This window comes from Vulpes lagopus, chromosome 1 (genome assembly GCF_018345385.1).
Source record: "Vulpes lagopus strain Blue_001 chromosome 1, ASM1834538v1, whole genome shotgun sequence".
Classification (NCBI taxonomy): Eukaryota; Metazoa; Chordata; class Mammalia; order Carnivora; family Canidae; genus Vulpes; species Vulpes lagopus.
In genome coordinates, this window is record NC_054824.1 from 57,352,828 (window position 1) to 57,380,496 (window position 27,669).

A 27,669-nucleotide genomic window follows, 5' to 3' on the forward strand; every position below is an offset into this window, starting at 1 on the left:
CTGAAGAATAAGTATTGGGAACACTGGATTGCTATGGGTAAAAACAAACAAAACTGGATTCCCCTCTAACATCATATTGTTCAAGAGTGGACTGTCCAGGGTGCCTGGGTGGCTCAGTTGGTTAAGTATCTGCCTTCAGCTCACATCATGGGGAACCTGCTTCTCCCTCTCCCTCTGCCCCTCCCTCCTGCTCGTCTTCTCTCTCTCTCAAATAAATAAATAAATAAAACCTTAAAAAAAGAAACAAAGGTGGCCAATAGATCAGAGTTTCTCAACCTTGACACTATTGACAGTTGGAACCAGATAATTCTGTTTTAGGGGCTATCCTGTGACTCTAGGTACCAGCAGCACCTCTAGTCACCCAAATCACTGCAATCAAAATGTCTCCAAGACATTAGTCAGGGAAGCCTCATTTGTCTCCCAAGAGGCAATATTACTCCCAGTTAAGAACCACTTCTGTAGATATAATAAATACCTGAATGAAAAAGAGCCTCTTTGTGACCTAGGGATACAAAAAAATTTCTTTAAACGAAACTTCAAAAACATAAACATAAAGCAAAACATTGATCAATTTCATAACCTCACTCAGGTTACTTTGCTGATAAGTAAGGAGTCAAGAACTGTTTCAAAAAACCCGTTTTAGGCAGCTCATTTTTTTAAAAAGATGTTATTTATTTATTCATGGGAGACACAGAGAGAGAGAGAGAGAGAGAGAGAGAGAGAGAGAGAGGCAGAGGGAGAAGCAGGCTCCATGTAGGGAGCCTGATGTGGGACTCGATCCTGGGTCTCCAGGATCACACCCCGGGCTGAAGGCAGCACTAAGCCAGTAAACCACAGCAGGCAAATGGTGGAAAGAGGATCCAGTGGTGGAACTAGGTGTTGTCTTACTTCATGCATATGCTCTTTAACTCCACTTGCTACTGGATTTTGGGAAGTTAACCTAAGGACAGTTATAGGCTGATGAAAAGCCTAAGAGAATTAAGTCAGCTCAAATCCTGAAAAGTTTCCTTAAAATAGGTTATGTGATTAAGTTCAACTTCTAGACTCAGAGATATTATAAAAGTTATAAATAATTTGAAAAATTACAGTGGAAAGATCTGAGCATAATGTGACCATATATTTATACCAGCAGGAAATGACCCATGGCTGGTGGAAAAATTGGACTTTTTCAATGACTAGTACAAAATTGAGTTATAGGATAAGAAGGTTAAAGCTATGCTTTTGTAGTTAAGTCATATAAAAATGGCAAGAGGAAGGCAATTCTTGGGACCATGTGAATAGAGCCCACCCTCTGAGATATAGAGCCTGTTCTAATACCATGCTGCCAACATTCCTCTCCAGAATACTAAGACCTTCATGGTTCCTCAGCCAAAGACCTAGATGACCTATGGGAGGGTGGATTTGCCACCTTCTGTCCTCTAGCCACTACTGTACATCCTCTACTACCTTGCACTTTTTTTATTGTAGTAAAAAACATACATCATAAAATTTGTCATCTTAACCATTTTTAAATGTACAGTTCAGTAGGGTGAAGCATATTTCCATTGTGAAACAGATCCCCAGAATTTTTTCATCTTGCAAAACTGAAACTCTATGCTCATTAAATAATTTCCTTTTTCCTTTCCCTCTAGCCCCTGATAGGGGCTTTCAATTCTTTAGGATATACCCAGAAGTAGGATTGTTAGATCATGTGGTAGTTCTCTTTTAAATTTTTTGAGAAAATTCCACACTTTTTCACAGCAAATGCACCATTTTACAATCCTACCACCAGTCCACTAGGCTCTGACTTCTCCACATGGACCATAACACTAATTTTTCTGTTTTTGTTTTTGTTTAGAAGTAGCCATCCTAACAGGTACCAGGCACCTTGCACTTTTAACTAAGCCATGTATGCTAAAACAGGTCCAGATCTTCCCTATAGGAAAGGCTTAGGGGGTGCTTTCTGGTTGAAGCAATGCTGTATTTTCACTATATTCTATATGAGATTGAGAAAGTGTTAGTTTTTTTTGTTTTTTGTTTTTTTTTTGTTTTTTTTTGTTTTTTTTTTTTTTTTTGAGAAAGTGTTAGTTGACCTTAAATAAGACCAGGAGAGTCGAGGTTTGATAGATTTCACGGAGTAAGGTTTGGGTGAGGGAAAATTCTCTGTCAGGTGCTTCCTGCTGGCACCATCATTGGCTAATGCTTCCTAGGCAGGTCTCACAGGCCCCCTATTTTCTGTCACATGTCCTTACAATAAAATGCTATATTTTTTAATGTTTACAAGTTGAGTTCCTTTTTTCACTGTATTATTTGGCAATTCAAATGAATCATTTAAATGATTCATTTTTTTAAATCATTTGACCGCAAACCATAAGCCTAAGTGCCCTGCTTGAAGCACACAGTATTTCTACTCTTTAAAGGGAATAGCTGTAAACTGGTATCAAGTCATTCACTGCAAGATTTCAGCCACCAGGGGGCACCTAAGTGTTTCATTTATTAAAAATCAATTGCACTGTTGGTTTGCCAAGTTTTAAATTCATTAAATTCATTTAAATTCATTAAATTCATATAGAGTCAACAGAAAGTCATTGTTTATAATCATATAGTTACAGCTACTATATTAGTTTCCTATTATTGCTGTAACGAATTACTACAAATTTATTGGCTTAAAATTGATACAATGTATTATAGCTCCACAGGTGAGAAGTCAAAATTGGCTCTCAGTGCATTAAAATCAAGGCATCAGCAGAGCTACATTCCTTATGGAGACCCTAAGGGAGAAATAATTTCCTTACCTTCCTCAGCTTTTAGCGACTGCCTGAATTCTTTGGCTTACAGCCCCTTTCTCCACCTTCAAAGTCAGCAGTGGAGTATCTTCAAATTTCTGATTCTGACCTTTCCCTTCCATTTCTAGGAACCTTTGTGATTCCATTGGCCCACTTAGATAATCCAAGATTATCTTTTTTTTTTTTTTAAGATTTTATTTATTGAAACACACACACAGAGAGGCAGAGACACAGGCTCCGTGCAGGGAACCCGACGTGGGACTCGATTCCTGGTCTCCAGGATCATACCCCGGGCTGCAGGCGGCGCTAAACCGCTGCGCCACCGGGGCCGCCCCAATCCAAGATTATCTTATCTCAGCTCCCCTGATTGGCAAATTTAATACCATCTGCAACCTTAATTCCCCCTTGTCAGGTAATTTAACATAATCTCAGGTTTCAAGGAACAGAATACAGGTACCTTTGGGGCCATTATTCTGCCTACCACAGCTACTGTATGTTCTGGAATTTCTAATATGTCTTGATTTTTAATATTTTTGCCCTGTCATATTCAAGTCATACAGCATGCTCAACAAATTTTTCTGGGGTATTCAGAAAATTGATGGATAAATGGATAGATGGAAGGATTAACAGACAGATGGACAAATGGATGGATGCTTGGGTGGATATTCAGACAAGCATAAGACATGAATCAATGTTTTTTACATATGCAAACTCTTTTCATTTCATGACCTTTTCCCTCATCCCACTTGGTCTTATGGACATGAATAACTGCCACGGAAACAAACATCAAATTCTCAGCTTTCAGGGGCAACTGGGTGGCTCAGTGGTTGAGCGTCTGCCTTTGACTCAGGTTGTGATCCCAGGGTCCTGGGATGGAGTCCCACATCTGGCTCCCAGGAGGGAGGCCTGCTTCTCCCTCTGCCTTTGTCTCTGCCTCTCTCTCTGTCTCTCATGAATAAATAAATAAAATCTTCAAAAAAAATTCTTAGCTTTCAGTTTTGAAAAAATTAGTCTGTGGATAAAACAGAAAGATTTAAAATAGTACCCGAAGAATTTTTTTTCCAGTTTCAAAATGAGTCTATTCTATCCACAGAATAAATTAGGATTCTTCTGGCTGTGAGAGAGAGAAGAGAAGGAGAAGCAGGAAGATCATCTGCTCTTGTAGGCTCTGAGGGTAAATACTAGACTGGCAGAGAATATAGAATAAATCAAATGATAAGTTTGGGGGGTCCAAGAGAAAAGATACTTTGTCCAGACTCCTACCTGAAATTTTGGAAGTCAAGGACTCACAAACATTTTCCCTGCTATACTGGCAGAGATTGTGGAGTGGACATGGCTATGAGGCTAACAGAAGGGAGGGATAAGGCAACCTGACAACCCAGAGAGTCATGGGATAATAACTAAATCCTCTGCACACAACTGAGAAAAGGGCATGGAAGTTAGGAGAAAGAGAAAAGGAAAAGGAAAATGGGACAAGCCATATGGCCAAGGACTAGATATATTCACAGAAGTCTCTGCAGATGCCAGCATGGACGATGACTTCTGCCCAAGGACCAGATGGTACCCAGTAGAAGCCAGTATATGATAGAGCATGCCCAAGGATTCAAGGTCTTTTTTTCATTGATGTATGAATCTAATGGAAGTTTCTAGAGCTAAAGTACAATTTCAAGAAGATAAGAGTAGGAAATGGATAAGGAGAAATATATCCTGAACTGACTGAAATTGACCTAGAGGGAATAATTTACCTTAAATGGATATATATGTAAAATTTATATGAAATATAATAGAAATATAAATTATGTATAATGCACAACATATTTTTATTTAAGATGAGGCAAGTCTCAAAATGAAAACTAAATTGTGATTTAAAAAAAAATCTGGTACACTTGAGTTAAAACGATATATCTACTAGATGTAAATATATAATATATAAATAGAGCTATCAAGTCATATGTTTTGTTCAAGTCAATTTTTTGTTCAAAAATATGCAATCACATAGGCATGCTAGGTGAAAAATGATATACTAGAGAAAACGTTGTACTAGTTAGAAAACTTGAATTTTGATCCTTAGACAACTAACCCCAGTTTTTTTTCTATAGCCTTTACCCTCTTCTCATGGAAAGAAATGCTGATGTTTAAGTGCACTTTTTCCATATTTATACTGGTCAATAAATATCTGCCATCAAGTTAAGAAGTTACTTTAGACAGTACATGTCAAATACCCATAAACCTAAAAATTTGAAGTTTTCAACCTTTTTTTTTTAAGAGAGAGATGGGGTAAGAGTGTGGGAGCCAGAGATGGGGAGGGCAAGGGTGCTGGAGGGGAAGAAGAAGAAGAAGAAAGAAGAAGAAGAAAGAAGAAGAAGAAGAAAGAAGAAGAAGAAGAAGAAGAAAGAAGAAGAAGAAGAAAGAAGAAGAAGAAGAAGAAGAAGAAGAAGAAGAAGAAGAAGAAGAAGAAGAAAGAAGAAAGAAGAAAGAAGAAAGAAGAAAGAAAGAAGAAGGTAAGAGAATATTAAGCAGGCTCCATGCCCAGCACAAAGCCCAGCAAAGGGCTTGATCTCACGACCCTGAGATGATGACCTGAGCCGAAATTAAAAGTTGTATGCTTAATGGACTGAGCCAATCAGATATCCCATATTCAGCTTTATATGAGTCTTAATCTTAAATATTTCTATAATTGCCCCACTAATACTTATCTGAGTAAAAGAAGAATAAAACTAAATGGTGAAATCAGGATTGTCACATGGAATCAGCATTGATCCCCAGTTAAAGACAATTTCAAAGAGAGTGTTTACTAAGATCAATGATAGCGTGGCTCTCTGAAATGGGAGCTGGGTGTCACTTTGTGAGATCTCAGTAATTCTGACCTCTGCAGCCTAGGAATAAAGTGAACATTGGATTTACCCAGAGTTAACCATTACTTGATTCTCTAGCCCCTACGGGAACTATATAGGCCTTAGAGCAGTGTAGAGGGGACACTAAAGAGGTTCTCTGGGTATAACGGCAATGTTGGCTGTGAAACAGAACAAGGCTTAGGAAAGTTTTTTAACAAATGCAGTCTGTCTGTCTCTCTGTCCATCCCTCCTTCTCTCCTTCCTTTCTTCCCTCTCATTCTTCTGAGGCGCTGTCTATGCATAAAGAAATAAAAAATAAACACAAAATGATGCTAACAAGTCTTCTGTGATCTATGCAGAATAGAATGAAACTCTCACTAATAAATGAGTCATACAGCTAACACAGACCCAACTCTTAGCAACAAGTGCCACCCACTCCTGACTCTGGCTGACATCAGGTATACTACACTCTGATATGGCTCATAGGGCCACTACTGAGTAAGACTCACTTTTAATATGGCAAAGACAACAGAAACTTATGAACTCAGCCAGAGAAAAGTGTATGCTATGACACCCTAATCATGCTTCATTTATTCAGATAATGAAATGATATAAAAACAGTGAGGCAAGAAAAAGAAATAAAAGACGCTGTTAGAAAAGAGGGGGCTGTCCTTATTTGCATATAATGAGATTGTATTCACAGAAAAAAATCTAAAGATAAGCTATTAGAATACATAAATAAATTCAACAAGGTTTCCAACTATAAAAACAATATACAAATATCAACTCATTTCTTTCTACATACAGCAATAAACAATTAGAAATTAATATATATTTTTAAAATACCAGGACTGGGTATTATATAAGACTGGTGAATCACTGAACTCTACCTCTGAGAGTTAATTAATTGAATTTAAATTTAAAAAAAGAATAAATAAATAAATAAAAATACCAAAAATAAGCAAAAAACACCAAGTACCTAAAAATAAATCAAATAAAAAACAATGCAAGGTACCTACATAGAATACTCTAGAACATGTAGAGAATTTGAAGAAGACCCACGGACCAAAAAAAGACTAACGTGGAGGGATAAATTATGCTGATGAATGAGAAGATGCAATCTTGCAAAGCTACTAACTCTCTGCCAGGTCAATGTAATTCCAACCAAAGTCAGTAGGTTGTTTCCCTATCAGTTGACAAACTGTACTTAGACTTTTCATCACACAAGATGAGGATTATTAATTAATACAGCAAAGTTAGACTGACCTGGATTCTAAATCTAACTCTGCCCCTCTTGCCTGCATGATCCAGGCCAATCTACCTAAACTAGCTGAGCCTCATTCTCCATATCTATAAAATGAAGATAATATCCCCCTCATAGGATTCTGAGAATAAAATGGACTAATTTAGATAATATCTTTAACAGAGCTATCTACCACTAATATTTCCTTTTTAATACACAGTAAGCTCCTGGGAGATGGGGACTGGGTTTTGTTCACAACTTTAAGTGCAGTGTGGATGCCCAATACAGGTTAAATTAATAAGTGTATCTGGAAATATTGAAATAGGAAATAGATGGTAGTTCGAGCAAATATTGGGCAAGAAGGCATTCCTGTGGAAAGTAAAAGGGGTTTCCAAGCCAGTGGGCAGACTGATAAAGAACATCTGGAAACAGACATTGGCTATGGTCAGGGAGGATCTAGAGGAAAATAGAAGATGTGGGACAAGGAGAAGATCCAGACTTCTGTGGACCTAGAATCAGAGAAGCCTATCAACACAAGGCACAGGTTTGTTATTAGGGCTGGTACACTATGGAAAGTGGTGCCCAGGAGACAGGTGGAAGTTTCCAGGTGCTACAACTGGTAAATAAATAAAAATAAAGTCATGTTTAATTATTATTGAATCAGCTAGTTCCTCCCAAACAAGGCTTCTTTCCTCTTGATTAAGGACAGAATCTGCCCTAAAGCCTTAGGCAAATCTGATCCTAAATGTTAAGATCAGGTGACCCCAGCTAGGAGAAAACATTGAAGTTCAGGTTGGTCGATCACATGAGACACCCTTGCTATACACACTGATTAAAACATAAAATAATAGGAGGAGTTTTTTTCTGTTTAAAAAATCCTATTGGGGAGAACTTACTATCGTTAAGAACTTTTCTACTGAGCTCCATTGAGGGGCATGGCTAGACAGCAACATCAAATTGTGAGGTGAGACAAATAGGGGATAGAAGAAAGAGACTCTTTCTTGAAGTATTCTGAGACCTCAGTAGAAAAAGCTAGTGGGGAAGGAGAGGAAGCAAACCTAGGCTGGATCCATAGGGAGTGAGCAGCCACCTGAGTCCCAGACAGAGTTCACAGGGTCTGGGTAACAGTGTCTGACCTGGGCCATGAGCAGGAGTCTGACCTGGGCCATGGGTCTAAGGAGTCTAGAATACCACAGGGTACAGCAGCCAAGCACACTTGACAATGACAGTGGATCCCAAGCAGCTGACCAATGGAGTAGGGCTCCAGCCAGGACATGGGACCGTCTCCAAGGATGAAACTGTCCAGAGGGGAACTCAGAGCTCTAGTCCTGAAGGTTGCCTACAGAATAAGGAACAGTCACAGCACAACAGATATTCAGTAAACCCTGCCAATATAGGAGATAAAGGAAATAGAACGAGCCAAAGACACTCAGGACTCAGGACTAGTACACTTAATCCGGATTGCAGGCTGTAAATTGCATGTCTTAAGTTTCAGTGTCTATGATGCTCTGAGCATACTTTCCATAATGGCTGGACTTAGAAGTGGGTAGAGTTGAGCTGATAAGTAAAAGACTTCAGTATCACAGTGGCCGAGGCTGGGAGGCCAGGCTGAAGCAGAGATGCTCTGCCCAGAGCTTGGGTCAGCGGTGGCCCCACTAACCCCAGTACTATGGTAAGTAGGAAAACTGGAGCCTGCAGCCTAGGCCACTGATCCAAGATTTAAAGACAAATATTTGCTTGTATTTCAAGCACTTGTCTTTGAGGTCACTTTAGACATTGAGAGTCTAGATAACAAACCAAGGACATGTGGCCTTGGGCCAGAAAGACAAAAGGTGGCCTTGAGGCTCCCAGTGACATGGTCCAGCCCCATTCACCAATCCTGGCCTCCCTGTGAGACTATGACTCCACACAGAAGTGCTTATGAGAAACAAATAGCTGTAGCATTCCCCCTGGAGTTCTTTGGGAGCCTCTGAGGTCAGGAAATTGGAGATTCAGGATCACAGCCAACATTCTTTAGTCTTTATCCGCAGTGACAGATGAGGAAATGGGATGAATGGAAAGGTTGACTTTTCTTAGGTCCCATGCCTCGTAGCACACAGGTACTCTCAGAGTTCATAGCAGGTGCTAGGACCTGAGTTTTTCCCTGTTTGTCTTTACTATATAATCACCCTAAAAATCAAGAAGAGCACTAGACTGCTTTTGAAGTGGCCTCATTCCTCAGGTAAACAATCACATCTCAAAGTGTACTCATGCTGGGTGGCCACGTTCAAGATCAGGAGCTGTGCTTCCTCTTTACAGGATCTTATGTCAGCCTGCAAAGTCATTGATTGGTAGGTCTCTAATAGTAGCTGATGAACTTGAAATATTGAGTCCCGGATTGCTTTGCTACCACGTCGCTTATCTAAAACAAAAAGTGAGACCTACTTCCATAGGATGCAACATATCATTAAATGTTAAAAAATCTCCACCAACACTCCCTCAGTCTACCTTGCAGAACATTCAGACCATGAATTGCTTCAACTCACTCTGCACAAAGAACAGCGTTAGTGCATCCATAACAGCAGTCTACCATTCATAGTGTCATTGGTCACATGCCCTGGAAAACAGACTCTGAGATGGAGGTTTGCTTGCATAAATTTTTTTGGGAAGTACTCACGAGAACACCCATGAGGGACAGAAGGGAGCCTGAGAGGGCAGAGGGAGGATCAAACTGCGGTGTAGTGGCAACAGAAGCTTTAGCCAATCCCACAGGAAGTCTGGAGGTGGGTGGCCCTTCAGAAATGTGCCAAATTTAGGCAAGGGGGCTGGGCCTTTACATGCAGTATCATTCAGCTGGCAGCTGGAGGAGAGTCACCACAGTGCTTCGTGGCATTCATGGATGGTTTGTCTTCTTAACGGTAATAGGAGTGTCAAGCCATCTCTCCCCAAGGAACCCTCTGTAGACACATTAATTTTAGCACGTGGAGAGCCCTTACCACTAATCTTCCATGAAGCTTGCTTTGAATTATTGAATTAAGTGACTGAAGTTGTTCAAAAATGAAATTTATCTTCTCCATTACTCTGAAAATTATTGTTTTATCATATAGAGTCCTGCTGTCTCTTATGCTAGGCTCCAGATCCAGTTTTAATTTTCATTCCTGAGGCAGGTCACTGCTCTAAAACCCTCTCTCCATTCCTCTCCTGTGACCAGGCCAATCCACTAGAAGGACATTTGAAGCCCTCCTCCAGCTCTTGCCCTAGAGCTCAATGAAGGTGCTAGTATGGAAATCCTTGATTCCACTTCTCCAGTCTACACCCCTGCTTTGCCTGCTACACAGAGCCAAAAGCACCTTCAGAGAAAAGGCAAGGTATTCACACTCTCATCCCCAGACAAATAAAGGGATAGGGAGGGGAACAAACTTTTCTCAAATGTCTCCCATCTACTAGACACTGAGAAATGTGCTTTTACAGACATCACCTTCTTCACTTTCCATAATTGCATAAGGTGTGGTTTAGATTGCCAGAATTTTATGGATGAGCATTTTATGGAAACTTCTAGGAGCTAAATAACTTGCCCAAATCACCCCAAAGAATGTAGAAAGGACAGAATTGAAACACATCTGGCTGTCTTCAAAACCTGTCTTTTTCCCCTGGCCCACCCTGCATATGCATGAAGAATATCATAGAGCCAAGTCCCAATCCATACTTACTCTATCCAAAAATCCCCAGGCCCAATGGCTGAGATGTTTACAGTCCTTATTCCCTGAACATCAGAGCCCATTCCTGTGTCTTAACAGAAGTTCTTTCCATTGTCTTAAAATGCCTTCTGTACCTTGATGGTTTCCTGCTTACCGAGTTTTAACATTCTTTACATGTTTTATCAGCTAAAATTTTTCCTCTGCTGGTTGTCAGGTCCTGCACTGAGGGGTCTTTAATCTCAATAGGAGTTCTCCAAGAGGAAGTTCAGGGAAAGACACAGGATATGAGTTCCATTCTCTGGTTGCCTCTTTTAGTGGTGCCACATCTTGCCTGTGTCCCAGAGATCCTGTATCTCTCTCAAACCACGTCCCCAATCCCTGAGAAGATTTTACCTTTCAAAAAATTGGGATGGGTAACCAAACACCAGAAGCCATCCCTTCTGTTTGTCATGCAAACTTCCAGGCACCTCTACATGAATGAATGGGATATCGGAAGATGGGAAGAGACTATGGATGAAATATCATCTGGCCATGTAATGCAGTTGAAAAGTGGATTTCTTGGGGCACCTGGGTGGCTCAGTCAGTTAAGTGTCCGACTCTTGATTTTGACTCAGATTCTGATCTCAGAGTTGTGAGATGGAGCCCAACATTGGGCTCTGCTCTCCCTCTGCCTCTTCCCCACCTCTCTCTCCTTCTCTAAAGCAAAAAAAAGAAGAAGAAGAAGAAGAAGAAGAAGAAGAAGAAGAAGAAGAAGAAGAAGAAGAAGAAGAAAGAGGAGGAGGAGGAGGAGGAGGAGGAGGAGGAGGAGGAGGAGGAGGAGAAGGAGAAGAAGAAGAAGAAGAAGAAGAAGAAGAAGAAGAAGAAGAAGAAGAAGAAGAAGAAGAAGAAGAAGGAAGAAGAAGAAGAAGAAGAAGAAGAAGAAAGAAAGAAAGAAAGAAAGAAAGAAAGAAAGAAAGAAAGAAAAGAAGAATTGATTCCTCAATGAGAGTACAACCATTAAGTCACTGAGTTGTGTTCAGAGATGAAAATTACCAGAAGGGAAAAATTTCTAGGAGAAAATTTGTTTTTAAGCAGAATTGCTCAAGGCTAAGATATTTCTGCTTAAGATTCATGCCTTGATGCTGGCATATTACATCCCTAATGCATTTTTCCCATAAGTTCTGCAAGTTTTATTACCAGTTTGCATAGTGTGGTGTTTTTTAGAAATGCATGTGTTCTCTTACTGCAGAACTGACTACTCAGCGTGATAGTTCCCCTAATATGTGCTAAGAAGAGGGAGAGCTTGGAAAAATATGGGAAAAAAGAGACTAAATGCTATTATCATGAGGAAATTATTAATTTGACCTTGATATGACACCAAGTAAATCTACCAAACTAAAGGCAATTATTTGGTTTGGAATTACCTGATGCACTGAACTTTCTAAATCTCAGGGGGTTGAGAGAAGTAAAAATTGTTTTTATAATGGCTAGAGTCAGAAAAGAAAAGTGGGTCAATAAATGAATGTTCAGGAAATGTTCTAAATATAGAAGTTAGATTCATGTCCCTCATTATGAATAATTTAATTCTATGAAAGGACTACAATTTCCAAATGACTAAAATTTTTTATCACTAAAATAATTAGTTTGATTTGAAACCAACCCTTGTCTTGTTTATAAACTACCAACACTAAAAGTCCTGAAAGCAGGGCTGCAAAAAGGTACTTGTGTGTGTGTTTTGTGAAAAAGGGGTGACTGGCCTTTACTACTTCTGCTTTCATCAAACTGCACCCCCCCCCCCCCAACACACACACGGTCCTCTTCAGCCCTACTGATAGGCCGTCTGTTTAAAACCAAACTGGCAATAGAAATTTCACTGAGCATGTCTGAAAGACTGCAGTGCTGCTTGCCAAATATTTCCAGGTCCTCACCTTATAAATACATGATAGGATTACTTTCCTGGGCTTCCTGAGTATCCGGTCAATGGGTTGAGGTAGACTGATAAAAGGGCTGTACCCAAGAATGTTGTGGTACCAATAGGGCCATCCACCTTGAATGAACTCACACATGAACAAGTTGTGAAAAGTAAATGTTTTTATTTTCATGTCTAAAATTTTTTTATGTATAGGGTTTAAACACACACACAAATAATAATATCTACAAGAATATGTTTAAGTTTCACAAATGAGGAAACTAAAGTCCTAGGAGCTAAATTATTTTATGCAAGGTCTAAAACAGACTAAAATAATAAACACATTTAAAAGTCCTCTTATTTTTCTTCTGTTCCTATTTTTAGGAAACCTACCATGACTTAACTGTCTCCAAAGTAGATTCGGTATTTCTGCTGCCACCCCACCTTCTACTCTCATGCCCACCCCTACCCTTGACACTGGATATAACTCCTGTCCCCCAAAGTATGCAGGATCCATACAGTTACAGTGGCTGGGCTTATGGAGGAGACACAGAACAGGCCTTGAGAGTGAAAGCAGACCCCCTTCAGTAGAGCCCCAATAGCTCCAGGCTCGTCCAGGAACTCAGAAAATGGCTTACTATCTTAATCTTGACAAGGTTGACCAAGAAGCCAGGCTCTTGCAAGTCATGGGTAGGTGGTCAAAAGGTCAGTGGTTCTACGTCCTTCAAACCCAGTCACCAAATGTCATTCTCACTTTTTCCTCAGCAAACATTTTGCCCTGACGGCTTAGGTGTCACACTTGGCAAGAAGAGAAAGTCTTCTGAGGAAGCTCGGTTGCCCCTACATTCCAGCTTCCCTCTCCTAGAGCTTCACTCTCAGTCCAGGACACGGAACATTTTCGAAAAATGGAGCAGCCTAAGCAAAATGGTTAAAACACATGTTAACAGGAAGTATAGCTGGCACTTACTGATAACTTAATTTGAACCAGGCATTATTCTCCAAGTTCTGAATATGTTAGCTCGTTGAATCCTGAAACCATCCTGGGAGGTACGTACTATCACTAGCCCCATTTTACAGATGAGGGAACAGAGGCCCAGAGGCCTTGAGCCATCTCCTCAAAGCCACACAGTAGGAAGGCTATTCTCCTGGGTTCCTTTTCCTGTGCCCTCTCCCTTCTGCAGGCTGCGCCCTCAGCCCTAAACTTGGTGCTCAACGCCCTCTCTACCTCTTGGGCTACCTAAGCTTGGTCTCTAGAATGACTGCTACTCTGAACTTACAACTTCACACAGAAAACCATGTCGTTTCTCTGGAGGCATTTGTTCAGTCAGTCTCATGTCTCACTGTGGAATGAAGAGTTCTGCATCCTTTGAGGTGAATTCAGGAATAAACACATATTTTCCAGGAACGAAGAGACTTCCTAGGAACACTGGGAATAACACTGGGTCAGAACAGCAGAGGGCGCTGTGCAGCTGTGTCCTCCCCCACCCACCCCCCACCCCCCTTCTCTCTCTCTCCTCTTCTCTGCCTCCAGAATGGGATTCACACACCTCTGCAGTCCTTCCCTGATCTCCAGACCTCCTAACAAACCTTTCCTGACCTCGTTTCTAAGAGCCATCAAACCTGAGGTCACTGGGATAGACCACTGGGATATAGACTGGGATAGGTCCCTGGGATAACTTCCACCCACGCTCAAGGTCACAAGTTCTACGAGTCCAATTCGGAACTCCTGGCCCTGTCTCACCAATGGAATTCTGAGTATTTCCTCAGACTCTGGCAGTCTTCAATTTTGTACCCTGATTTAAAGTTTGAAATACTGCCTTTTCCTTGTGGTTTAGCCCTGCCTTGGGCTGCAACCTGCCCTGCACTTACCAAACCTCCCCCAACCCCCATGTTGCTGAACATGTTAATTATGTTCCATAATTCTGACCTTAACCTATGGATGGAGCACCGCCCCCCCCACCCCCATCCTGCTGAAACCCCTCTCGTGCTGCTAGGTCTCCATTCACTTATAATGAATTTCCTATCCCTGATGTCTAAATCGTTGCACCCCTAACATGGTCTGCACCAGTGTCAGCTGCTGTTTCTAATCCTTCTGGTTGCATGTGTGTCCTCATGTAAAAAGCACAGCTCCAAGTACTGAGAGAATTCGATAGGCACTTGGCCACCTATGAAGGATACAATGAGAAAATGCAATCCTCAGTTCATCCCTTACCTCATAGGTTCAAAAACAAGAGTTGAAGAATCATGTGGTGAGGATTATTTTTGGGGAGTTGTTAGTACATCTCCACCTCCTCCCTACACTTTCTCCCACCCTGTCGTGGAAGCTTTGTGTACCTCCCTAATTCCAGGTAGGAGTGCAGTCCAGATCCTGAGTTCTATTGGTTTTATCCAATTTTTACTACAGCCAACCTGGTCCACTCAGCTCACTGGAGATTAGACTTCAACCAGCCTCTCTCCTTTAGAATGCATAGATTTAGTATCCCCAGGAGGCAGATCCTCCTCTACCTGAAACAGTCTAACAAACTTCCTAAAATAGGTCAAATCTGGAACTTAATGGAAAGGTCAACTGTGAAAGCTGACCTTTCACAGGTCATTTGAATTACCTCTTGAGTAGTGACTAATCAAGAAATGTTATAGTGATGTTCCACTGTGGAGGAGCTCTGTGGACTAGGAAATGAGGAGAGGTGGGAGAGTTCCCCTTTTTAAAAGACTATGATATCTCTCCTCCCTGCTTTTAAATTACTGACATAAAAACCCAAATGTGAAGATAATTAATTAAGGATAATATGCTGGTGTTTTCCCAACACCCCACACAATGCCTGTCAGCATGTATGACAAACCCCTTTTTCTTTCCCTCTCTCTCCCGGGAACCATGAGCCAATGTCCCACAGCAGCACAACATGAGGTTTGTAGGATCTGTAACGTAGCAAGTCCCTTAAGAGGTCCACCAACTCAGAATGTCTGTGATTCCACCGTTTCAACTCTTGGCTTTGCTCAATACTGGGCCCTGACTCTGAAAGAGAATGAATTTAAAAGAGGATGTGCCTGCTTCCAGATGGTGTTTTAAAAAATCTGAGACTCATCTATATCCATGTACAAAAGCCATGAAACCTCTCTAAGACAAAACCATACCAAAATCGATCATCCCTGCTCATGTTTCCCTAGACCTCTCAGGCTCCTGGATGCCTCTTTGTTACGTATCCCTCTTTATGGATGTCCAGTATTTGTTTTTCCTTAATTTCATCTGTGTAGAAATATGTCTCAAAGGTTGACTGTTAGGCAGCTAACTTGCTGCAATTCTACTCATACTCCCTTAGGGATGATTCTGGACTCCAACTTCATTAGGGAGAGATAGGCTTGTTGGTTTGTGATTTCAATCAATTAAGCCTTCCTTCTCAACAATGAGACTATTATAAGTGTCACCACTTACTGACAAGATGGAATTAAGGTGTGTGAGTGCTATAGACAGCAAGGGTGTCCTATATCAGTGTAGATCTGATGACATCATCCTCTCATTGAGGAAAGAGAAGTATGCTTAAGATTTGGCCATATACTAACTCTAAAGGAATATATACACTAAAAATACTAACTCAAAGGAATATATGCACCCTGGTGTTTATAGTAGCATTATCTCATTCTATAATAGTCAAACTACAGAAACAGCTCAAGTGTCCATTGATTGATGAATGGATAAAAAAAGAAGTGAGATATATGTGTGTGTGTATATATATATATATGTATATATATGTATGTATATATGTATATGTATGTATATATGTATATGTGTATGTATATACATACATATATGTATGTGTATATATGTATATGTGTGTGTGTGTGTGTATATATATATATATATATAATGGGATGTTACTCAGCCATAAAAAAGAATGAAACCTTGCCATTTGCAATGACATGCATGGAGCTAAAGAGTATCATGCTAAATCAGTAAGTCATTCAGAGAAAGAAAGATACCATATGACTTCATTCATATGTGGAATTTAAGAAACAAAACAAATAAGCAAAGGTGGGGGAAAGAGAGAGGGAGGCAAACCAAGAAACACACTCTTCACTGTAGAGAACAAACTAATGGTTACCAGAGGAGAGGTGGGGGTGGTGATGGTTGAAATAGGTGATCGGGATGAAGGAGGACACTTGCTGTGATGAGCACTGGGTGTTCTATGGAAGTACTGAATGACTATATTGTATACCTGAAACTAATATTACACTGTATGTTACCAGGAATTTAAATTAATTAAAACTTTTTAAAAATGTGGATGTAGACACTGACATGACATAGGTTTTGAGGATGTGCATATTTTCATTTATGCACTGTGTAGTAAAGAAGTTTTTAATCTCTGAAAGATCTATCTACCTGTTCCCTCCCCACCTCACTCCTGCATCACACCATAGGCAATAGTGAGCTCACAAGGGACATTCAGGAGTTTGTCACAACTTTAAAGTAAAGATTCTCCTTGAGTTTTTAATACTCACATCTCATCTTCAACGATTCATTAATTTAGATCCATTGGTTGGGCTTAATGATGCATTCTAAATGAAAAAAAAAAAAGTTAACAGCAATGTCACTAAGTAGCAGCATTGACAAAAAAAAAATGTGTTTATATTTATATATATGTCTTCCTAGAGATAAACATGTAAAAATGGAAGCCTGAAAAATAGTACTCAAATTGACACAGCTACACAGAATTAAATTATATTTCAGAACCTAACATTGTTAGCTATGTCATTATTATGTTCCCTTAAGAAAAAGAAAGAAAAAAAAAACTTGCCAATTAACTCATGACATGCCCCTGATTGTAAGATACATTCCAATTTCAGAAATGTTTAAAGCTGAAAAAAATGCCTATCTTAGAATTGATGAACTAGGGATACCAAAAGTCACCCTCAATACTAGTTAACTGTAAGTGCTGACTCTCAATGTGTTCAGAAAATTTTTTGTTTATTTTTAAGAAAGTAGCTTTTATTGTAAAATTATTGGTTAAGAAAAATGACTTCTTTCTAATTAATTAATATAGCACTGATGGCAATTTTAGTTGGTACCTTAAAAGATGGATGGATAGATTGGTCAAAGTCATCTTCAAGATCAATAAGTATACATATACTTCAATCTAAGAATATGGTTTACTGAAAAGAGTCCTGAGCAAAAAGAATGCTAATTCTCATGATTATCCGGGTGGCTTCAGGCAAATCTCATAAGCACTCTGGACCTTGATTTCCTTACCTAGGAAACAACTAGCTTGAACTAGAACCTCATTTCTAACTCATCTCTCACTTCCCAGCTCTAGTGCTTTACGAGTCTTGATCCTGGTTTCATGTTGTCCCATCTCAACAGTCCAGATGTCAAGCTGAAATACATCCAAGGTGGAAAATTCTCTAGAGAGGTATATTTTACTGACCTTAAGCCTCAGTAGGATACTCCAAATTTGTCGAATGAAGAAATGAATGAATGAATGAATGTATGTATGCCCTAATAATTCACTTTGCTAACAAATCCTAAATACCAAGCTATAATATTTGTCTCTACATGACTCTGCTGAGGACACTGACCCTTCAGTATTGAGCCTGAGGACACTGACCCTTCAGTATTGAGCCTGAAAGGGAAGGCTTACCTCCGCGGCCCTTGATCTTCCCTTCAGTGAAGACATCCTCATCCTCAGAGCATCTCTTATCTGAAGAAGCAATGACAGACAAGAAATGACAACATCCCCAAAACCCAGACCCAGGTCCTGAAACTTCAAGACCAGTAACCCTGGAAGAAGCAGCATCAGATGGCTTAGTCTAGTGCTTAGCCAATAAGATTTGGATAAAAATTAAGGTGTCGTTATACTTAGATTTAGGATTAAAACTAAAATTCTGCGGGCACCTGGGTGGCTCTGAGGTTGAGCGTCTACATTTGGCTCAGGGGATGATTCCAGGGTCTCAGGATTGAGTCCTGCATCAGGCTCCTCACAGGGAGCCCGCTTCTCCCTCTGCCTATGTCTCTGCCTCTCGGTGTGTGTCTCTCATGAACAAATAATACATTTTTAAAAGATAAAATAAAATAAAATAAAATAAAATAAATAAATAAAATAAAATGGGGCAGCCTGGGTGGCTCAGCGGTTTAGCGGCGCCTTCAGCCCAGGGTGTGATCCTGGAGACCCAGGATCAGGTCCTGCATCGGGTTCTCTGCATGGAGCCTGCTTCTCCCTCTGCCTATGTCTCTGCCTCTCTCTCTCTCTCTCTCTCTCTGTCTCTGTCTCTGTCTCTCATGAATAAATAAATAAATAATCTTTAAAAAAATAAAATAATAAAAAATAAAACTAAAATGTTGGTTATTATAATTAGATTTAGGATTAAAATTAAAATTCTGGTTATGGTTTTTATTCTTTTAGCTACTCTCATATACAGCCTCCTGTTGACTTAAGTACAGGAAATGAGAATATACTTCTCTCCCTTCCTCCCCTCAGCTCATGCCTCAAGCACCTCCATAAATTCACCCCCATGGACCAGGCTTTTTGACCAAAGCTGTTTCACCCCCCTGCTACCCTGAGCCCTGTGAAAATTTTTACAATGAGTGAAACAAATTCATATTACCTTGCGGTCCATAATGGTTCCAAACAGCAGGATGAAGAACCCCTGAGGCAAAATTCAACAGAAGTATGAGGGATGATTTGGCAGACAATATCCCAACTGTTTTAATACCACTCTTATAGATATCTTCAATGACAGTTATTGGACATTAGAACCTTGCCCTTCTACTGATTCAGGAATAAAAAAAAAAAAAGAGAAAAATACATTGGCAAGTATTTTCTGTGATTGTACCTCAAAGAAAGAGGGTCACCTTCATGTCTGCACATGACAATTATTGATATTTATTGAACGGCTACAGATGTAGGATAATGTTTTCTACCTTATTATATCTGTTTACTTTCTTTCCAAATATTTAGCTGTTCTTACTCTTAGTAACATGACATAACATGACATGGAATCCTGTAGCTCAAAGTAACAATCAATCATGGAAGGTGTCTTGAGAAGTAAAACCTGTATTACAGTTTACTTTCAGTTGGAGTTAAAAGTCAAGAAATAGCAGGCTCTCTGAGCTGGTGGAATTAAGTTTATGCATAAAAGAGAAAAACTACACAAATTTAAAAGCAAGTTTAAATTATTTGGTTACCTACAAAGTCACAGTAATCTATAGTCAATCTTTTTAAATGGTAGAAGTTGAAGTTTAAGAAAATTCTGTATCTCAGACCACTGGGTGGCTCAGCAGTTGAGTATCTGTCTTCGGCTCAGGGCATGATCCCAGGGTATGGGGATGGAGTCCCACATCAGGATCCCTATGGGGAGCCTGCTTCTCCCTCTGCCTATGTCTCTGCCTTCTCTCTGTGTCTCTCATGAATAAATGGTTAAAATCTTTTTAAAAAGAAGAGAAAAGAAATAAAAGGAAAAGAAAAGAAAATTCTGGATCCTGCCATGAGAGTGGAAGGAAGGCTGGGTTTCTAAGGATAGTTTCATGGTGGAGAAATGCTGATCAGAAGATAAAGAATTTTAAACATGACTCACAGGGAAAGCTTGCTGAGAAAAGTTGGAGTGAATTTACCTAAAAGGGTTTCAGTATTTTTCTTTCTATCAAGAAAGGAGAAAAGAAGTGATTCAGAAAAGAAACAGAATAAAACATTATGGGGTTTGATTAGGTTGCAAAGTTAAAAAAAAAAAAAAAAAAGAATGAGATCATTAATCACCAAAGTAACTTCAAGAGTTGGGGAGATTTATGTCAGTCCAAGAGCTTTTGATTTAAAAAACAAAACAAAACAAAAAAACCGTAAGTCAAAAGTTTCTCTTTAAAGCCATGCAGGGGCAGCCCGGGTGGTGCAGTGGTGGTGCAGCAGTTTAGCGCCGCCTTCAGCCCAGGGTGTGAATCTGGAGACCCCGGATCGAGTCCCACATCGGGCTCCCTGCATGGAGCCTGCTTCTCCCTCTGCCTGTGTCTCTGCCTCTCTCTGTGTGTCTCTATGAATAAATAAATAAAATCTTAAAAAAAAAAAAAGCCATGCAGGGCAAAGAATGAAATAAATGTTCACTATAGTTATTAAAGAAGTATGAGCAAGATTTATAATTGATCTGAGTGGGCATTTCTTAAAAGTCTGCTTTGTATTTCATACTACCTTTTTAAATAGAGTAATAGTGACATGTTAATAGGAATACATTGCTGCTTTACTAAGCAGTTATATTTATATATTTAAAGCAGTGGCTAGAAAATTTTTTTCTGTGAAGAATCAGATAAGAAATATTTTTAGCTTTGTGGGCTACACAGTTTCTGTTACAACTACTCAACTTTACCATGGTAGCTCAAAAGCAGCCATAGGCAAAATGTAAATAAATGAGTATGGCTTTATTCCAGTAAGACTATTTACAAAAATAGGCAGCAGGCTGGAGTTTACCATCCCCTGATTCAAAGTATAATTAAAGATGTGAACTTGCCAAATTTGCTATTACTTATAGGTTTGAAAAGCAGTCTGGCTAGTGACAGCTTCCCAAAAGTACAAGCTCAGTCGCCAAAACAGGCAAAGCAAATTTTAGAGGGATAATTTTGCCAAACCACGTATGGTGGAACAAGAAAAGACAATAGAGATGATTTTAGATTTTTTTTTTAAGATTTTATTTATTTTTTTAGAGACACACACACACAGAGAGGCAGAGACACAGGCAGAGGGAGAAGCAGGCTCCATGCAGGGAGCCCGACGTGGGACTCAATCCCGGCTCTCCAGGATCACGCCCTGGGCTGAAGGGGGCGCTAAACCGCTAAGCCACCAGGGCTGCCCAATCTTAGATGTATATCTTTATCTTGCTAAGGAGAAGGTTGAAGCCCAGAGGAAAGTAACATTTTTAAGGTGGAGCAACATGCAGCAAGATCCATTTCAATGAAAAACGACCTAACATTTATTTCACAGGGAAGCAGCATGAGAACTCCTAACCTGTTAGCACTCAAAGAGAATGGCAAGCCCTGTCTCTTCATACTATGGAAAATGACTATTTCACTGAGTTCCCAAATTGCATGAGAAAGGATAAAAACTGTGCTTTGTTTTGAGGCATAGCATGTGAGTGTAGACTCACACATCTTTGATGAAAGACTAGTCCTCCATAAATAAAGGTCAACTTCTGACACTAAAACTTTAGGAGGGATACAATGGATCAGTTGAGGACAGAAGAAAGGAGATTCCCACCCAATCAGCCTGATCAACTAAATCCAACTTGACAACCAATAGCGTAAGAGATGCCACAGCTGAATGTCTGTAAAACATGGAAAGAAATGAAACACTTTGTATTCTATATTTTTCAATCAAAGCCATTTTTTGTTGTATAGCCAGAATAGTGAATTATAAAATAAAAATAATCTTATAAATAAAACATTTATTAATAATATTAATTAATAAAAGAAGTCTACTTCTTGGTACTTACCTGAAAAGCATTGAGGAGGGCAAAGATTATATGGAATATCAAGGAAGTGTCTTCTATAAGTGTAGCTATTCCAAAACCCCAGGTCAGTCCCAACAACGGGGTGAGGATGGCAACATTTTTGCTGATCCTCATAATTATGGCCAGATCCTGAGACTTGGAACTTCCAATAGAGGGCCTCTGAGTGTTGACAGCAACAACCAAAACCACCACAAGATTCACAGCCACAATGACCAAGGCTGGGATGGCAAATGCTAAAAGGGCTTTGGTATTGTCCCAGTTAAGCCAACAAGCATCAGGTCTCATGTAGCCTTTCTCTGGCACTGTGACAGCAACTGTGGTGCCAGCAATGATCAAGGGGCACCCATAGCCAATGGCAAAGCCAATGGCCATCATGCGGGACTTCATCATCCTACGGAAAACAACCAATATCCCATAGATGATGAGCAGTGCTTTGAAGAACATCCAGAAAAACAGAGAGAGGTAGAAAAAGTGGCTGAAAAATGTCAGTGCAACACACCAGTTGGAGTCCTGGACCTTTTTGTGAAAGTTAGAGTTTATGATGAACCACACATTAGCAATCAGGAGTGACACAGCTATGTTCACGATGCACACATGACGCATGTATGATATCTCTGTCACAACCACCCGGGACCACACCATGGCTTCAATGATCAGGCAAAGAATCAGGCTAAAGATGGAGATGCTGAGCCCAATGCAGGTGATGTAGTCCAGGACTTTGTTTTCTATAGATTTGGGGGACATTAGAATTGAAAAGGACATCACCATGTTGGTGTAGTTACACAAGCATTTCACTTTGTTCATGATCTCCAATGTGGTTTCACATGCATTCTCGTCCCACCTCCTTTTCCTGGAGTGCCAGCCAACACACTGGGCCCTGGCATTCCGGGACTTGTTGATCTTTTCAAAGGTGAATAAAACTTGCTTCAATTCTTCTGGTAAAATCACTGAAAGGACAAGACCATTTACAGGTCTAGGAAGACTCACATTTTGCAAGTGGACTTCCTTCAATATGGCCCCCAACGTGGGAAAAGCTATGCTGATGGCTTGGGATGCATTTGGTGGCAGCTTCCACAGCTCTTGTCTGGGAATTTCTATTACTCCTAAGATACCCTCTGTTGTATTGTTCATGCTCACAGAGAAATTGAACTTTTTCTCTGAGGTATTGTGGTTGATGAGAAGCCCTTTTGCCTGAATGAAGAGTTCATCCGCAATGTTCTCAGATTCATTGTGGATGTGGAGTTGCCTTGCAAACAGATTCACTGACTGCAACAAATCTGAGCTGGTATTTTTGTCTGGAATGAAAGCCCAATTTGAAATGGCTGCTGTGTCAAGGATGTGGTTGGCCACTTCACTATAACTCTGCAATGGAGAAAAAAATGGAAATTATGCTAAGGATTTACACATTATTGTAGGAAGCCAATTTCTAAAACCTGAAATTTCTAGTGATCAAATCTTATTTGACATATTTCTCTTCAAATTCACAGTTTATTAGAATCTCATGCTAAGAAGACTTCAGAGAGGGAAGTAAAGTAAAACAACGATTAAAATTTAAAAAAAAATCACAGATAAAGTTTACCTGCTTTATTATGTGCCTGGGGCAGCCTTTCCAAACTGCATTCCATATAACCCAAAATTCTCATGAGATATTAATGATTGTTTAATGGAGGGATTTGGGGGTACATTCTATAAAAACCTAAATTTGAGAAATACTGCGTACCATATCCCTATCCCCTCTCTTATAAGGAGTTCCAAGTTTCATTAACACATGAAAAGCTCTAAAAAGTTCTTCCATAAGAAAACTTGTTTATTGGGAAGCATGGGTGGCTCAGTAGTGAGTGTCTGCCTTTGCCTCGGGGTGCGATTTTGGGGTCCTGGAATCCCAGCATCAAGCCCCCTGCAGTGAGCCTGCTTCTCCCTCTGCCTATGTATCTGCCCCTCTCTCTGTGTCTCTCATGAATAAATAAATACAAATCTTAAAAAAAAAAAGAAAAGAAAGCCTGTTTATATTTAACTTGGAATTACTACATCTACTATGTACAGATTTCCCTTTTAGAAATGAAACCTCCCTTAACATTTCTCAGAACAATTATCTACAGAATGAAATGCGGGCAACATAGTTTTGCTCACAGCCATTTTTTTGGGACATTTTCTTGAAAATAGTGAGTCTATACAAAAACATGTATTAAAAATGTGCTAACTTCTTGAAAAGTTCCATAAACTAGAGTGAGTTGATATGCAAAATTGAAATAAAATGCATATTGTTGTTGTTATGGTTGCTGTAGTTTTCATACCTTGTACCCTAAAAAGTACATTTGAAACTGTTCAAATGCAAGATTTGGTACAAAAAAAAAATACCATCAAGTTTTTTAATGAAATTATTAAAGAATACCTTCATTTTTTCTCGGGTAACATTATCAGACAAATCTGTAGAAATATTTCTTAATAACTCCACTATAAATGCAATGTTTCCAGATGTGGCTTCTGATGATTTCACAACATCGAGTATGCAAGCATAGTCAACTGGACAGTTCCTGCGGATTCCTTGGGCTACACTCTCCATGGGCTCTGGAGCTCGAAAATCAAGTACATGAACAGGTATGGATGATGCTGCTAGGGAAAGGCGTGATGCACTATTGAAGTCCTGTTTTTAAAAAGAAAAAGTCGTTTTCTTAAAAAATGATTAAGTACCTAACCCATGTCAGAGTAAAGAAGCTAAGGCACAAATACACCACCTGGGGAAAATAGGGAAGCAAGTGGTCCTAAAAAGGTGTTTAGATGCCAAAAAAGTGGTAGACAGTAAGATGGAGTCATGCACAGACAAGAAATTCCACCAAAATTCCCACTGAGATCAAGATACTGACCTATTGCTTTCAGGATTTCAGTTAATGGTTCTTAACTCAAATGTGATAAGATAGTTTCCTCTAGAGATGTGGAGAAATTCTAAAAACAAAATTTGTCCATTTTTTTTTAAATTTTTTGAAAGAGGAATCACATGGAATTTGTGGGAAAGGGTCGGAGAATGAATTTGGAATTTGGCCAAAGAATGCTAAACTGTAATTTCAAAAGTTGCAAGTTCCCTAATAAGACGAAGTTACACACAAATCCATCTTTAGAGCTCAAACTTTAACCTCTAAGCATTGCCCATTGTGTGATTGAGTTTCTGATCTATTTTTGAGAAAAGATGCTGAGAGGGAGAAAGAGAGAGTGAGAATGGAGAGAGTATCTAAGAGTTTGGGTAAGGAAGGAAGAATAGACAAATTTCACTCACTTTGCTATTTTCCCAAATCTAGATCTGAGATTTATTGTCATGCCGAAGAGAACACATGAACATGCCAGTACCTTCTCCTGGGAAATTAGCCCCGGAAGCCAATAATCTGCAAATGCATTACCTTAAAGAGTGTTTCCACAGAAAGGCTTGTACATGTTTCAGTTGATTTTTGCCACTGGTTTTGATGACATGTAAATCCTATTTCTCCACGAAAGTGCTGAGCACAGGGCTGGCTGCAGTTGGAAATAGTGATGCAAGGTCCATGGCATTTCTCTGAAAAGGAAAAGAGAGAGGAGGAGGCCTAATTAGCATTGCTACACTCTGAGGGAGGCAGCTAACTCATTCTAGGGATTTGGGGGTTGCTTCCCAGAGGAGGTGACATTTAACAGTGTCCTCAGCACCAGCTACGGCTTACCAGGCAAATTGCAAAGCTAATGTCTAGACAGAGTGAACAGCATATGGACAGAAGGGATCACAGGTCATACAGAAAGACTAGTTCAGAGCTTCCAAGGGGAAGGTGGCAAGAGATGAGGATGGGAGAAAAGGAGGAGTGAAGGAATGAAGGACTTTGAATTCTGTGCTAATACAAGGGTTACCAGAAAGTGTGATTGGATTTGCTTTTGAAAGATAATTAACAATAGCATAGAGCAGAATGCAGTAAAATTTTTATAAAGGAACGGATAGAGTTGCCAGATATCATACACAAAGCCTAGTAAAATATTAACTTTATTTTCAGACACAGTTGATTCTCATCATTTGCAGTAGTTATGTTCGTGAAGTTGCTTCCACAAACACTGAATGAGGGGAAATCAAGACAGGTTCTTACAAGCTTTTCCTCACAACATTTTTATCAACTGATTAATAAATGAGCTCGTTTTGTGTGTGTTTCTATTTAAAGACATATTTATTTATGTTGTTGACTCATAACATTGAACTCGTGGCCAATAGCACCATAACTCACAATAGCACATGAACAAAACTTATCTAAGATTTGTATTTTCTCCTTAAGGCACATCACAGCCTTTACAGGAACACTAGACAGCACTTCAGAACTATACTCAGGGCCATTTTAAACAGTGAAATCACTCAAAAAAAGTACAAAATGAAAAAAATATATGGCATTATATACACCACCAAAATAACACTTGTTTGTAGTAGGACAGCTAGAACAAGAGGACAAAAAAGCCACCTTGTTTGGCTGGGAACTTGCACTTTAGCTACCTTGATTATTTTTTTCTGTGAATGATCCAGAAAGCACTGTGACTAGTGACTTGGGGGTTACAAATAAGTTTCAATGAACAGAAGAATTTGCAAATACAGATTCCATGAATAACAGGAATCACTTGAAAATATTCAGTTAAACAATGGATAAGTAGTGTTTATATGACCCATGCAATACCATTCATTGTTTATCTAACATTTAAGTTTAATGAGGCATTTCATATTTTTATTTGGTAAATATGATAACTCTAGCCAGAATGTAAATATTTTCAGCATTGTAGGCTATGTGGTCTTTGTCATAACTACTTAACTGTGCCTTTGTGGCATGAAAGCAATCAAAGACAATACGTAAATAAATGGGCATGGCTGTGTTCCAATAAAACTTTATTTTTAAAACCCAGTGGCAGGCCTGCTTTGGGCCATGAGTAGAGTGGGTTGACTTGAGTCAGGGAGCCCAAGAATAAAGCTATTGAAGTATTCCTAGGAAGAATTGCCTTAGGGTAGTAGTAATGGAAGGAAAAGAAGTAAATCATAATGAGAGCTAGTAAGGTGTTGCAGTCAATACCAAGTGGTGACTAATTGCTATGAGTCAAGGGATGCATTCATATTAATGGCTTGGACAGCTCTGTGGATGAGTCCATTCATGGGGAAAGGAAACAATGAAGTTAGCCTTTTTCTTTACCACCTACCCACCGTACCTGGTTTTGTAAATTATTTGAGCTCAGTGCTTCTCAATTTCTTCATTCATACAGTTTGGAGGTGATGCCCATAGTCTTGTTACAAACATTGAATGAGATAGCATCCTGTTCAGCACTTCAATCATTATTGCCATAAATGTTCAATGAACATTGAACATCTCTCTCCCTCTTTTCTCAACTCCACATCTATGTAGAGATGTATTTGTTGCTAAAAATATACATGGACATGTCTGTGCAGAATCCAATTATCCCTAGTATGGGGGGTGGCTAACTGTGTGATTTCACTATCTTACTAGTAATGATTATCTCCATTGTTTATCTTTGACTTCTTGAAAGCAACCAGTCTCACCAACACAATACCTATCTTACCTCATTTCAATAGATTCCTCAGCGCCAGAGTATTACGTACATTTAAGCATTCTGAAAATATCTTCACATGAAGGAAGGAATGCTGCCCTGTTCCCTCTTCTGTTTCTTGTTAGCTCATTAATTCAAATATATTTCCCTTTGGAGTTTTAAAGGGAACACTTGTCTTCTATTCTAGAACGCATGTGAATATTTGCCAATGTGGGTCATTGACTATGCCATGGATAAT

General features: G+C 39.5%; 1 protein-coding gene across 1 annotated transcript in view; it reads right to left on the reverse strand.

Moving 5' to 3' along the window:
• Positions 1 to 12,681: 12,681 nt before the first annotated feature.
• The window catches only part of ADGRF4 (adhesion G protein-coupled receptor F4), a 37,600-nt gene continuing 22,612 nt past the window's right edge, over positions 12,682 to 27,669 (reverse strand). Inside the window, exons 5-11 of the mRNA XM_041774188.1 lie at positions 25,277 to 25,428; positions 24,277 to 24,528; positions 21,867 to 23,246; positions 19,002 to 19,043; positions 18,038 to 18,097; positions 16,902 to 16,958; positions 12,682 to 13,322 (exon numbers count right to left, since the gene is read on the reverse strand). Of these exons, the coding sequence (XP_041630122.1) occupies positions 16,911 to 16,958; positions 18,038 to 18,097; positions 19,002 to 19,043; positions 21,867 to 23,246; positions 24,277 to 24,528; positions 25,277 to 25,428 (1,934 nt within the window). The 3' untranslated portion in view covers positions 12,682 to 13,322; positions 16,902 to 16,910. The remainder of the gene's footprint in view (positions 13,323 to 16,901; positions 16,959 to 18,037; positions 18,098 to 19,001; positions 19,044 to 21,866; positions 23,247 to 24,276; positions 24,529 to 25,276; positions 25,429 to 27,669) is intronic.